Raw genomic sequence first — 13,113 nt, 5'->3', positions numbered from 1 at the left:
AAAGTATAAAAGTTGTCATAATCTCTGTACGTAGTATAATACCGAAGTTGTACAATTCTGGAACAAATTTAAGTAAGAATAATATAACTGAGATGAAATCAGATGACCAGAGGAATAACGAAAAATGATTTGCCTGCACAAAACACTATATGCTGAAAGAAAATAAAGAATCAATCACAATGTCATATTTGGCAAATATCTTTATTAACATTCTCACTTTCTCTTCATAGGGAATAAGTCAATGATATGCACAGCAACCGCTAACAAAGATCATTTCAAGGTAAGGCAGATATTGCAGTCTACTCGCTGTGCTTGATTTGCTACACACATATAAGGAAACAGAATCAGTGGTTATTGATTTCAGGGCTGAACAACAACATGATGATTCTCCTTAGGTATGACATACTTTCAATGTACATGTTAATGGCAATTTATTGTACCAAGTTTTGAGTTCCTCTCAGTTTATTGAACAAATCATCAGTGCCTCAGCCAGACGTTAACTTTAAGGCAACGCTGTTATTGGACACAAATTAATCTGGTGCACTTGAGACTGGATTGGTATGGGAGTCAGAAAGGAGGAAGGGAAGGTGAACACCGAGGCCTCATATCTCTTGCCGAGTTTGAAGTCCTCCACAAAAGGAGATTCCCTCTCCTGCCTGCAGGGGGCAGTAGATGTAGGTGTCCTGGAGGAGATGATCTCAGTCTCTAACTGAAGCAGCTGACCCATGAAGCCAAAGTTTGGAGCTATGAGAGCACGCCGTTTCTTGATGAAGTCAAAGGCCTCCTCCAGCAGCAGCCCCTTGGTCTTCATGATGTAGGCCATGCATATAGTTGGAGATCTGGAGATGCCAGCTTCACAGTGAACAAGCACCTTTCCTCCTGATTGCTTCACACAGTCTGAAAAGAAGAAAAAAAATCAGGAATTCATTAGAATTTTGTTTTTCCAAAGGACAGTTCTGCTACTGACTTGGAAGTATTGAAGGTATTGCTGAAAAGCACAGCTGAAAGAAATCCAGTAAAATGATTTTTGAGGTAAGGTGTAATCGCTCAGAAGATGACCTGCCCAATTTATCCAACATAGGTTTTATTAAGAAAATTTTAAACCCATTTTTTTCTGAAAATTTAAACCTGTCTCCAACCTTTAATAAAGTTGTGAAACTGATATGATGAAGTCATTGATGTCAAAACCCAGAGGCTCACTCTTAGCGAGACTATTGAATTTTTCACCTCCTGTGCTACTTGTACTCATTCACATGTTCACATGTCACTTTTCAGGTCAAATCTGGACACTAGTGTCTTTGAGCACACAGTGAACACTTGGCAGGAAAAGAGATGTTTACAGGACCAAGCATCATGGTGACAGGAAGTCATCAGCAGTGATCCCCCACCATGTACAAACAAAATTAGGGAAAAAATTGAATTGACCTTGGCTGCCTGAAATTGTGACTTCTGTAAGTGGGGGCCTCACTATGTACAAAACAAATTGGATATTTTTGCTTTTATGTGGTGAACAGTTGTGTAGAAAGGAGTTTATATAAGGATGCGGATCGAAAGGGAGGCAATGCCTATCAGGATAAATATGTACAGTCTCTATGCAGAAGGCCCGCACTGCGGCACCTAATTCAGCCTTACTCCATTCCACTATCCTCCCTGTGCTTCCTCACACCGTGCCTCTGACTCACCCTGCAGCTGTACCTGACATAGGACAGCCAGCGGACAGATAACGCCACGCTATCACAGTGTGAAACAGCGAGATCCAGAGCCTGCCTGGACAGGTACCGGAAGGGGAGTCATCTTTCCACAGCTCTCAGCCTTAGGTCTGTGCTGATGAGACTATGGATGTTTCAGCCATACCTGCATTACTGATGTCTGTGTCTGAGGGGTAACATTACACTGCAGGTCTTATTGTTTAGCCTACTCCATGATTTATACCCTGGCAAATATTGTGTGTTAGCTTTTAAAATCTGGGCTGTATTAATTTCCTTACGAAGTAATAACATGTATAAAATGTTCTTGACATTTATTGTATTTTTTTTCTAGAGATCTTGTGTGTCACCCTTAATAAGAAATCTGCTAGATGACACTGATAACAATTAAAACAAATAACTATTGTTGTGACAGAATGAATCTCTTTAATATTTTGTGCCTGTCTAGAGCTAATTTTATGTCTACTTTCTATTACAAAATGAAATTATTTCATATATTGTGAAATAAAATCAGGGTAATACATAATTATCACTCTATTATACAACTATCAGATTTGCAAAATAGACATTTAAATATACTATATGATAATAAAAATGCTATAAATATATTACTGAGTATGGATAAAACATAACAGATAAAACATAAGTGTGATGTGTATATGATACAATTTTTTCAGCTTATAGGGATTTTAAGTCATTTGTTGTGCAGTGCAAATACAGGTCAGGTATGGTTTTGTGATGTGAGATTTCCTGCATGTACTGCAGGTTTATAAATAGCTTAAATGTTTGCCCAGCCATTGTGAGATAATTCTCTTCCAACCATTTGATTTTCTGCCCTGATTGCCCCTGGCTGGCCACACCTACAGCAGACTAACAGCTGCCACCCACCCATCCGCCCATTGGCAGAGATGCCGCTGCCTCTCTGGCTGCACCCGGTAACGAGGCGTGCAGATTAAAAGTTAGAGTGTTATGAAGTGCGTCCTATGAATGTGTCAGTGTGAAAGGCTCCCCTCAGAATGACAGCAATTAAGGCTGTTTTCTTTAGCCTTTGTAGAAAAGGAATGGCATGAAAGATGGAGCACTTTCCTCTGTTTACATCCACACCCAAATAAGACACTGCCAAATCCAGTCCTATTTTTAACAGTCAGGCTTTGTGAGGCAGGTCTTCCTATCTTTAGATCTGTTTTCAGACTTCAATAAATGCGTTTTTATTTACTTTGTATTCAGTCTAACCACAAAGATAAGAAGGCCGGTGTGTCAACAAAATACAAATTTTCCATAAATAAATGGGCATACATTCTGTCAGGAAGCAGGACTGCATTTGATTCTGGATGTATTTTTAGCAGTAACACAGCTTTTCTTACTCCTAAAGTTAGACTAGGAATACCTAAAAATAATCTCCACCCGTTGCCATGGCATTGCTGTACTGCATCTCTGCTGTTGTATGGTATACTGGTACCTTTAACAGCAGCGCAAAAGAAGCTTACCCTAATTCCATGGCCCCATGACAGCTCAGATGTTTAAGTTACAAGAAAAGCTTCTACCTGGAATGTTGCCAACAGAAGACGGACCTGTAAGTGGTCACCTAGGTGTGCATCCTTTAAGTGTCTACCATTTTTAATCCCTCTAAGAGCAAAGATAGTGCTGAGAAAGCTCTTACCAATAAAGTCAATAGCCTCCTGGAAATGGGAGCTAATGTCTGCCATGTGACTGTCCTCCACTGGGATCCATTTGTAGTGGAAGTGACCTTTGGGCTGCTGCGTGCCTCTCCGGGAGATGTTCAGCATGGCTGTGATCTGCAGATCACCAAGATAGTCCTCCCTGGAGGCGTGGTAAGCGCTGCCAAGATACAGGAAAGGTAGGATCTCCACTGGCTTGCCCTGGAAGAAGACAAAAGGGAGTTGGTACAAGAGGTCAGTAATGATAAAGAATTGAAAAGAATACAAACATTCATGACTGTATCTGACTAAGAGGAAAAATCAGTAACTTATAATAAAGAATTCAGACCCCTCAGGGCCTATTGCACTAATGGTAAGGGTTCAAAGACATTCCATTTTGAAGTGCTTTTGATGGGCAGCTGATAGGTGATCTTTGATAGCTATTACTGATGACTAGTCTTCAGGCATTTGGATTGGATGGATGTCAGTAAATATCAAGCATACAATATTAACGCACAGGACAATAACACCAAGGATGAAGACAAATATCCTTCAAGTGACATCCACAGTGTACCTGATTCAGAAACAGCAATAAATCAAATAGGATTCCAATTTAGCTGAATGTCAGCTGCCTAAATCAAGTCCCACTTCCTGAATCTAGTTCAAAATTGAGTGAGCCCTAATACCTTCAAGCAAGGATAAACCTTACAGTCATTGGCTGACAGCAGGGAATTACTGTAATGGGTTACATGACATCACATACAAATCATATTTAAAAGGAGAGTATTCCTAAATGTTCTTGTCAAACCATTTGTAAATAAATAATAAAAAATGACCTATCAAACTCTACACTGCAGCTAAGCATATGCATGCCTTCATTTCGCTGTGTAGAAACGCAGCCATGACTATACACAGTACATTTCACAGTGTAAAATAACTCACGCTGTTGTGACATCAGCCTATTAACTGCTACATTCAGAGACAATTGCAGCCTGTCCACATCTTACATCATAAGGATTACGGAGCCTGACCTAGACAGTCCCGGTAAGCCAGAAAGTATTAGTTTATTTATAATCCTGCATATTTGTTTCCTGTGTTAATTCAGGAATAATGCCTTGGAGTGATGCCCACACACACACACTCAGTCAATGTGGTTACTCAGTGTCTTGTAGTAATGATCAGATTATCTATTCACTCATTTACTCAGCCAAAATGAATTTGTTTCTTCATGAAGTGCAGAAATAAGTCATTAGTATCAAGGCTTGGTTTTAGAGAAGGCCTCAAGTAGTAGTAGTTGTTTTTCCCTGTATTGGCCCCTGATCACACTTAGAGAAAAATGCCACATTTGACTTCTGTGTTACATATTATTGTGGTACAAAACTCATCAGATGATTTTTTTTTTATCTTTCAACCCAAGTACAGAAAGCAAAAAGCCCAATGTATAAATAGCATTGCAATGACAGACACACAAATAAGTTAAAATGAATCAGCTTCATGGGTGACTTTATAAAATTTAGGAAAATTGTTAATCAGGTTAAGCAACAATATCAATTTAAATGTTGTTATCTCTCTGGCCACTTCATTTGTAGCTCACTGGCCAAAAATATTAAAGTACTTTGTTTGAAGGTTTTAATGGAGAGAACACTGACTCACCTAAGTGATTACTCTCTGAATGACTGAATAAAAACCTATTGACAGAAAGGAAATGACACTCACTAACAGAGGCCTGAATCTAGGACATTCACAACTGTCCACATACGTACCTGATCATAGTCTGGTTTGTACTGAGGGACAAGTTTTTCAGTTTCACTTGCAATGTGCGTGTTGGTTTTCACCTCGGTGCAAAGTTCAGGATACTGGGAATGGAAGCTCTCATATCCTCCTGTTGAGAGAAAAAAAAAACATTTACAAAAACTGTTCAGCTTCTAATGTGACACTGTGATTATAGCGTAAACCAAAAGGCTGTATCACAGTGAACACCCAGAGGAAGGGCAGTATGAGGTGATTGAGTATGAGGTTATTTCCAAAATAATTTCAGGGCTTGTTATGAATGAATTGGTTCATATCAATGTTATGAACCAATCCCACAATGAAACATTCCTTAGATTAATACACTGGAACAGGAAACCTTCGACAGTTAATAAGTTGGCAGCAGTCATCGCTATGACAACACAGACAGATTAAAAGGGCGGCATTTTGAAGATCTGTCTGCTAGGTGGCATACAAATAAAGGGGTATAAAGCTTAAGTTGGCATTTTACTAAACAGATAAAGATACACCAGCTACGTTTTTATTTGTGAATTTGTATGCACCATTCTGTGTGACGGTGTTCTCTGATTTATCTTCAGAAATAACTCCCGGGGCTTTGTAATGTGATCTCAGGATGAGAGGGACAGTATTTCAGTCTTTGAGTCATATATTTTGGCTCTTGATTGGTTCTCACCTACATGGTCATCTTGACATCCTGTTGCAGTAAAAACATGACTCATATGATTCACGTGGTAATATATGATCTGAATTAATCATTTATTGCGAAATGCCTATACATTGTCAATATTCTAATGTCCTCTATGTGCTACGAATATGTTAAAATCCACAGTTCATCATTCAATCATAACAGTTTATCAAAGGAATAGTATTATTCAATATATGTTGAAAGGGATCTTGCTTATTATTGTCTAAGGCACTAGGCACTTCGCAGGTACCTTGAGGAGGACAGAATGTTGTCTAGGACAATGAGAGGATGATTATTTATGATTTTACTATGGTAGTTGAATCCATGAATGCTGTATTTTTTTATCAGACAATAAGGAAAGTACTTGACAGCAAATGTTCCTTGTTTCCAGCAGTTTCCACTCCAATTGCAGGGATATTCCATCTCAGTCTTTCTAGGTACATGCTTGTACTGCTGTGAAACTCATTGTTAAAGAAATGTGGTGCTGCAGGTATACATGCAAACTGTTTATGTTAATATCTGTCATCTGAACAAATTTGGGTCAGATGGTCTGAGTGCATTGATTAAATAGACTAATCAATTAAGTGGCATAACTGTCTATTTTACTGAACTGGTGACACCTTTATGTTATTTCTTTCACAAAATACTCACAGCAGACTGCTAAGTAAAGTTAAATCCAGATGAGTATTGAATTAACAGCTCCAACAAATTGCGTCTTCCGGACCAGGATCGAGAAACGCTGCTTGATCTAATGTTAGTGTCAACTGAACATCGCTTTAACTGCCCCTGGCTCCGCAAGCTTCTATTTTTCAGAGACTTTTACATTATAAATAATATTAATTGAGCGTTGATAATTGACAGACATTTCATATTCCGCTCAGAGACATTTCCAAATGCGCGCTAGATGCATATTCCTATGGATGTTTAATTTACACAGAGAGAGAAACCAAACGGTTAACCAGCGCTCTTGCAGCTGGGTGATGACTTATCGCTGTCTGACTCATATCCACAGAATTTGACGTCGCTGCGCGCAATGTCAGTTAAACTCGCACAACCCCTAGCATCTCTGGGTGGGCCAATGTACACAATACAGCATGATACAGAATATGAATATGAAGTTGTTACAAGAGACGAGTTGTAATTATACATTACCAGTCTCGTGCACAATATAAATTCCGGCTTATCGTAGAAGACATACTTGCATTTAAAAGGAATGCTTGCTGTATTTATTTTCAAGCGACATTAGAAGTATGTAATTTTACCAAACGACGGAGGATATCGCCAGCTCGCTTTATGACACAGCAGTAGATACAGTAGCTTTCTTATAATTCAGAATGAGTAAACAACAACATTAATCGCAAATATTTAAATTCTGGAAGGATAACCTCACAACCCAAAATATGCGTATTAATAACATATAGCACGATCTTTTAAAGTTGCTTGTAAGACAGCAGCTTTTGGGGTTAGTAACGCGTAGCCTATCCCCAATAAAAGGTCCAATTCTGTCGCTTACCTTTAAGGAAACAGATTTTAGCTCCACCTGCCAGATGTGAGAGTGTGTTGACAACTATCTGTGCCACACTGTCCTTTTTCACTTTCAGCCAATGGGGTGTACTATCGTCCAAAGCCACGATAGCTGAGATGCTACCCTCTTGAAGCCGACGCTGAGCTCTCTCATTTGGGATGACATACTGTAGGGGGACCGGACCCCCGCGTGATCTCCGCACAATGACCGAGTTCAAATTCGCATTGACGGAACCTCTTATGTTTGAGTCCAAGAAGGAAAAATACGCTCGACAATCCACTATGAGGCAGCTTCCAGATTCTTTCCTTATGATCTTCTTAAGACGGCGGCAGTCAATGCTTATAACCTTCATGTTGCCTGTCATGAAAAAAAAATGCTCACGATGATATCTGTTACACCGTTGAATGAGAATAAATTGTCAAAGACCGCACAGAGTTTGCGAAGACCCGCTAGTGACTCCTCAGTGCGTCTGTGCTTACGTTTCCTCTGTGGGATTCCGCAGAAACTACTTTATATGAATGGACCTCCGGATTGTGACATCATGAACCATATATGGACACCGGCAGTGCACGATTTAGAAAAGACCGCCTACACGCTCGTTTACTACGCTGTGTCTGTTCCACCAAAAGACCGGAGTTAACCCTACCTGTGGATGGATCACCAGTCCGATACATATTCTACTTTTATTGTTTTCTTTTTTATATATTTATAATCATTGTCAAAAGAATCGGTCTCATCAGGCGAATGAATCAATCAAAATAACAAACGTGGGTAACGCACTCCTTTTTATGGGAGTAATAATTATTGACAAATAAAACAGTGGGTTATCAGTTTTAGTTAATAACACAGAAAGTAACACACACTACCACTACCACTCCTACAGCTCGGTCAGCTATTTACACAACATTAAACAGGACTTTTAACGAAAGAACTGTTTAACATGAAAACAAATGATGTCACCCTCCGTCTGTTCCCATTTTGGCCACCTGTTCACTGGTGTTGTAATCCGATAATTAGGAAACAGGCTTAAATGATGCATTGCACTTTATGTAAACCGCTAGATAAAGACGAACATTTAGACAAACCATTGACTATGTAGGCCACGTTTACGGTCTTGGCCCGTGGGAACGTACACCTGGAGACAGTATGTGCTGTCCACCGTTCCAGCATCAGGGAATATACTGATTCCTTCCTAAATTGCGGATTGTAGGAAGGTGCTGTGCTTGTGTGATGATGTTTCCATCTGAACGGGTTTTAAAACAGCAGGAAGTGCACAGGATACGGGGTGGACTGCGGCAGGAGCGTAGGCAGGCACCACACGTATTTTCCCATGAACGGGCGACGGGCAAAATCGTTCCGATGATATAAACAACGCAATCGGAAATGTGAAACAGAGTTGAGAAATGATCACCAAATTCTTGCGCTGTTCATTCATAATTACATTTTTGTGCTGGCGCGTATGGTGCTGGTGATGCTGTTTTGTGCAGTAAGTTGTTCTGGGAGTCAGAGGAAAGGACAACACAGTGGACTGAACAAATAAATCGAAAAACTGGAATATAAGTCCCAGGAAGTTATTTAATAATGCTGTTTGAAGCTTTGGCGTCCTTACAAAAGGAATCTGTGTTTGAATTTAGTCTGTGTGTGTGTCATTGAAGATTAATACAAAAAAATGTAATAATAACAAAATACACAAAGAATATATTTTCACTACCAGTCATGCCGCTACCTAAGATCTCCTATCCTGATGACATCACTTAAGATTCTGCCACCACTCCCTTCTTTTACGTCATGCTGCGCATCATGGTGTGAGAAGGCGCTGCTTTGTCGTGGGTGGTGTGAATGCTGTGCCAGACAGATATACAAATAATAATAATAATAATAATAATAATAAAATCTATTTACAGCATAGGTAAAAGTTTTTCTGTCGCAAATTTATGAAAGACATGTACCAGTGGACCTACATTAAATGTGGGTTCTATGCCTAAACATTATCAGCTGACAAACATGTTGGTAGTTGGTGGTTCACTGTAAACGTATGGTGTTAGGATACTACATTTTGTTCCCACATCTCCAGATTTAATGTGTTTATGGGGTTCTGATGTTATAGGCTCCAAGGTTCACCTCCAAAGGTGTATTTCAGGTACTCAGCCTCCCTCTTTATGAGAGTAGGTGGCGCCCCCAATTTAGCTAGCTTTTCCATTACCACTGAGCCCCGAGGGAGGGAGGCTGGTGAGGACAGTCCCTGAGGCTGAGTGGGGGGGGGGACCATCCCTCACACATCCTGTTTCGGGATGAGGACGCCAGGGGAGCGCTGTCCACCCCTCCCTCTGACAGCGAGCCGGATCAGCACGGCCACACCTGATGAGCGCAGATCCACGTGTCTCCGCAGCACTCATGCCTCTGTGACGCGGCGAGGCACTTCTCCATCGAAGAGACGCAGCACTTACAAAAAGCATTAATCACTGCAATTACACATACGGGGTGCGTTCTAAGCAGTAGCATAATTATGACAAGAAAGGATGACCTCACCGTCACTCACATTATCCGTCTGTGACAGAGGGTCTTCGTGCATTTGTGTGTGTGTGTGTGTGTGTGTGTGTGTGTGTACTGTAGATTGAAAAGCATAGATCACTATTGTCTGGAACCTTTTTTCAAATTCATAGGAATATGTGAATACTATATAAAGCTGAATATCTAGCTTGCTAGTTATAGTGCATCTGGATTTTACCAAGGTAGTGCAATCCTAAAACTATACAATCTAACCATTCCTTGTCTATCATTTGTGCTCTAATTGTATGTGATATGTGGCTACATCATTTTTATGATCCTCATTCGTTGAATGTAACAGCATATTTTTTTTTCTGTCAGCAGGCAAATCAGTTGGGCAGTCACTGTGAAACTGTACATGCATGTGGTGAAATGCAAACCATTTTGAAACAGACCAGGTACGTAAAGGTATCGTTTGTGATGTGCTGTTGTTACGGTTATCATAACAAACTGGTCTTTCCAGACAGAGCTCTCTCTCTCTCACATGTGGCAGGTACAAGGTTATTATTAAAGCCACCTGTGCACATTCTATAATTACATTGTAAATTGCGTACCAATGTCTTTTATACACACAACAGAGACATAATAGAGATTTGCCGCACTACGCAGTTCCCTCCAGTAGTTCTGACTGAATGCTAAAATAACATATCTGAAATACTTTTGGGATTTACAATCTGTCAATATGCAAGACAAGACAAGACAAAGATACAACGTCTATGAAAGTAAAGGTGACTCAATGATCCCATATAGCTCTGAGCTTTACTTTAAGTCTCTACATGCTCCGCAGCATCTACTTCCCTCTTTGCAAATACTTTGTCATTGATTTCTGACATGTTACACTCATTGTTACACCGTGGTATGTATGCACAGGTAGTACACCTCGCAATCTGTTGCGGAACAACACACCCGCAGGATGACCATTGAGATTGCTGCAAAATGAATGTCGAGCTTTATGCCCATTGTAACTGCTACGTGAAAGGAGGGTTTATTGAGTGCCTGAGTTCAAAAGTCTCTGGACTGTGTTACATGTACTAAGACAGATGATAACTAGCTATAAAGCCATTAAAACTTATACCAATAGTATAAACTTAAACCAATAGTATTTGCAATATGATAACATGATTCAGACTGTTCAAAATTACATAAAATTCCACTTTTTCCACAAATAAAATAGAATGATCTGATGTACTGAAATAGAAACTCTCTCATGGCTACATTCCCTAGAGTGAAAGTAAATACACCCACTTTCTTCAGTATTCCTTCTCTGTTATGTTTATGTATCTTGCTGTTCATTTTTAGTGGAGATTTTGCCAAACGTGGGCAGCAGTTTTGGACAACTGACTGAGCTCCCTGATATAAAATTCTGTCTCTGCCCCTGATAACAGCATCATTTCAGTAAAGAACAGTTAGGAAATTATAGATCAAATTAAATAAATATAATAATCACCTGACTGGCACATTAACTGCCTGTTCTCGCCCCAAGTGCCTGCTGTTATGAAATAAAGAGATGGTAAGACTAATCTCTCTGGAATTCACAGCCGTGTACACAGTGTATTTTAGGTTATGGGTGAAACTGGGTTTCCTGTACAGCCCCCCCCCCCCCCCCCCCCAGAAAAAACGTATTCTTTAGCCTTTTTTAGTATTGTTTTTAAATTTTTAGTAATGCTGAGAACAATACGCACAAAAACAAAACATTTTTTCTATGACAAACACGCTTATCCCTTTGATTTCCAACAAGAGTCCCTGTGTGGCCTCTTCATATTCACCAGAAAAAAAGAGACTTTGGCTGGATGTGGCCTTTTCCCCAGTTAATGCAGATTTCAGCTGAGGCCAAAGTTCAGCCAGATGGGGTTAATTCTACTCAAGCCTTCTTTAGTATTTCATCACATGGTGTAAAATGGTTACGAATTGGTACGACAAGAAACTCAGTTTGTGAACAAGGGCTCACTTCTGATGCAGACAGTGCCCCCCCCCCCCCCAACCCTCTTACCCTGTAAGGTTATTTCCATGACATGTCTTTATGATGGCTGCTGACATCAGCTTTGTGCCATCAGCCACAGTTAGGACCATGGTGATGCTGTCCAGGCTGGGTAATATTTGATTCGATTGAGGTCGGGTATTTGTGCTGGCCACTGCAATGTGCCAATGTTAGTCTCTTCAAACCATAAATGGTCACACCCGTAGTCACACCCATTTTCCTGATGAGGTGACCCGTGACTTTTGATAAAAAGAGTGTGTAATCCCCCTGAAAAATGTAATTGTAAAAATGTAAAAAGTAAAAAATATTATCTTGCTTCAGTACTTATACAAAGTTTGCATGAGAAGGCTGTAAAATTTCACCAGCAGAATGTGATCTTTTTATATCACCCTTTAAAATACCATTCAGAAATGACAGCGGTCAGTTTGCCTCAGCGAACAAATTTATGGTACTGTGAATACATGGATCTATAACAACAGACAAACACCAGACGGTCTTGTGCTCAATTTGTCATAGAAAACCACACTGTCTGCACTGCTCACATGATGCAGAAGTGCAGTATAGTCATACTGTCAGCGAACGGAAGAGGGTTCTCTCCCCCAGATCACGGACAGGAAGTGAGCACGCAAACACATTCGCCCCAGTGACTGGGGCAGCAAGCACAATGCTCGGCTGACTGGGTGTACGGTTTCCTTGTCAACCAGCCACCTTTCCTGCGCTTAGTGTGTTGACTCTCCTCAAGGACAGGAAAGCTGCTCACTCCCACACTTCTAACAGTTTCTAAAAAAAAAAAAAAAAACTAAAAAAAACACTCAGAGAAGGACATTCTGTGCAGATGGGCTACAGTTTGTGAATGAATCTGCAGTGGTGAATCTCAATGCTCAGCTCACAGCAAATGCATTTCGTGAGGTCTGAAAAAAGAGAGATGAACATATTCAGGATATACAACAAAAAAAAAAAAATTATCCAGTGTGTACCACTGCAAGGATTTCAGAGTAAAGATTTTTCTGTATATAAAGTGCATGAATTGCTTGAAAAAAAAACATGGAAATGAGTAGTAACAGGCAGAAGGGAATGACCATGTCCTGGGAGATGAACAGACACAAATATCTGGGATGAAACACTTTAAATGGGTGTGTTTGACTTGTGTTCTCTCACACTAAAAGCACCTTGTGGTCCCTTTCTGATGGGAGAAATGGAAATGTAAACTAGAGCTGACAGTCCCAAAGTCATTTTAATCAGTT

At 40.1% G+C, this 13,113-nt stretch overlaps 1 protein-coding gene across 1 annotated transcript; it reads right to left on the bottom strand.

The window, feature by feature from the left end:
* Nucleotides 1–290: 290 nt before the first annotated feature.
* LOC118789625 (dual specificity protein phosphatase 5-like) lies at nucleotides 291–7,817 on the bottom strand. Its single transcript, XM_036546103.1, has 4 exons — nucleotides 7,333–7,817; nucleotides 5,128–5,246; nucleotides 3,367–3,586; nucleotides 291–897 (listed from the first exon to the last, which is right to left on the bottom strand). The coding sequence occupies exons 1-4, from the start codon at nucleotides 7,706–7,708 to the stop codon at nucleotides 503–505; spliced, it is 1,110 nt and encodes a 369-aa protein (XP_036401996.1). The 5' UTR covers nucleotides 7,709–7,817; the 3' UTR covers nucleotides 291–502.
* Between the last annotated feature and the right edge of the window lie 5,296 nt (nucleotides 7,818–13,113).

Source organism: Megalops cyprinoides, chromosome 15, assembly GCF_013368585.1.
Source record: "Megalops cyprinoides isolate fMegCyp1 chromosome 15, fMegCyp1.pri, whole genome shotgun sequence".
NCBI classification, from domain to species: domain Eukaryota; kingdom Metazoa; phylum Chordata; class Actinopteri; order Elopiformes; family Megalopidae; genus Megalops; species Megalops cyprinoides.
The sequence above is the reverse complement of the archived record's forward strand: the minus strand, read 5'-3'. Positions and strand labels throughout refer to the sequence as shown.

What these genes read in the sequence shown, in the direction of transcription:
- LOC118789625 (XM_036546103.1), bottom strand. Translation starts at nt 7,708, where the DNA reads ATGACAGGCAACATGAAGGTTATAAGCATTGACTGCCGCCGTCTTAAG. An exon ending in TAAAATCTGTTTCCTTAAAG is followed by an intron (nt 5,247 to 7,332) that starts GTAAGCGACAGA and finishes TTCTCTCAACAG; the next exon opens with GAGGATATGAGAGCTTCCAT. An exon ending in GGAGGCTATTGACTTTATTG is followed by an intron (nt 898 to 3,366) that starts GTAAGAGCTTTC and finishes TCTTCTTTTCAG; the next exon opens with ACTGTGTGAAGCAATCAGGA.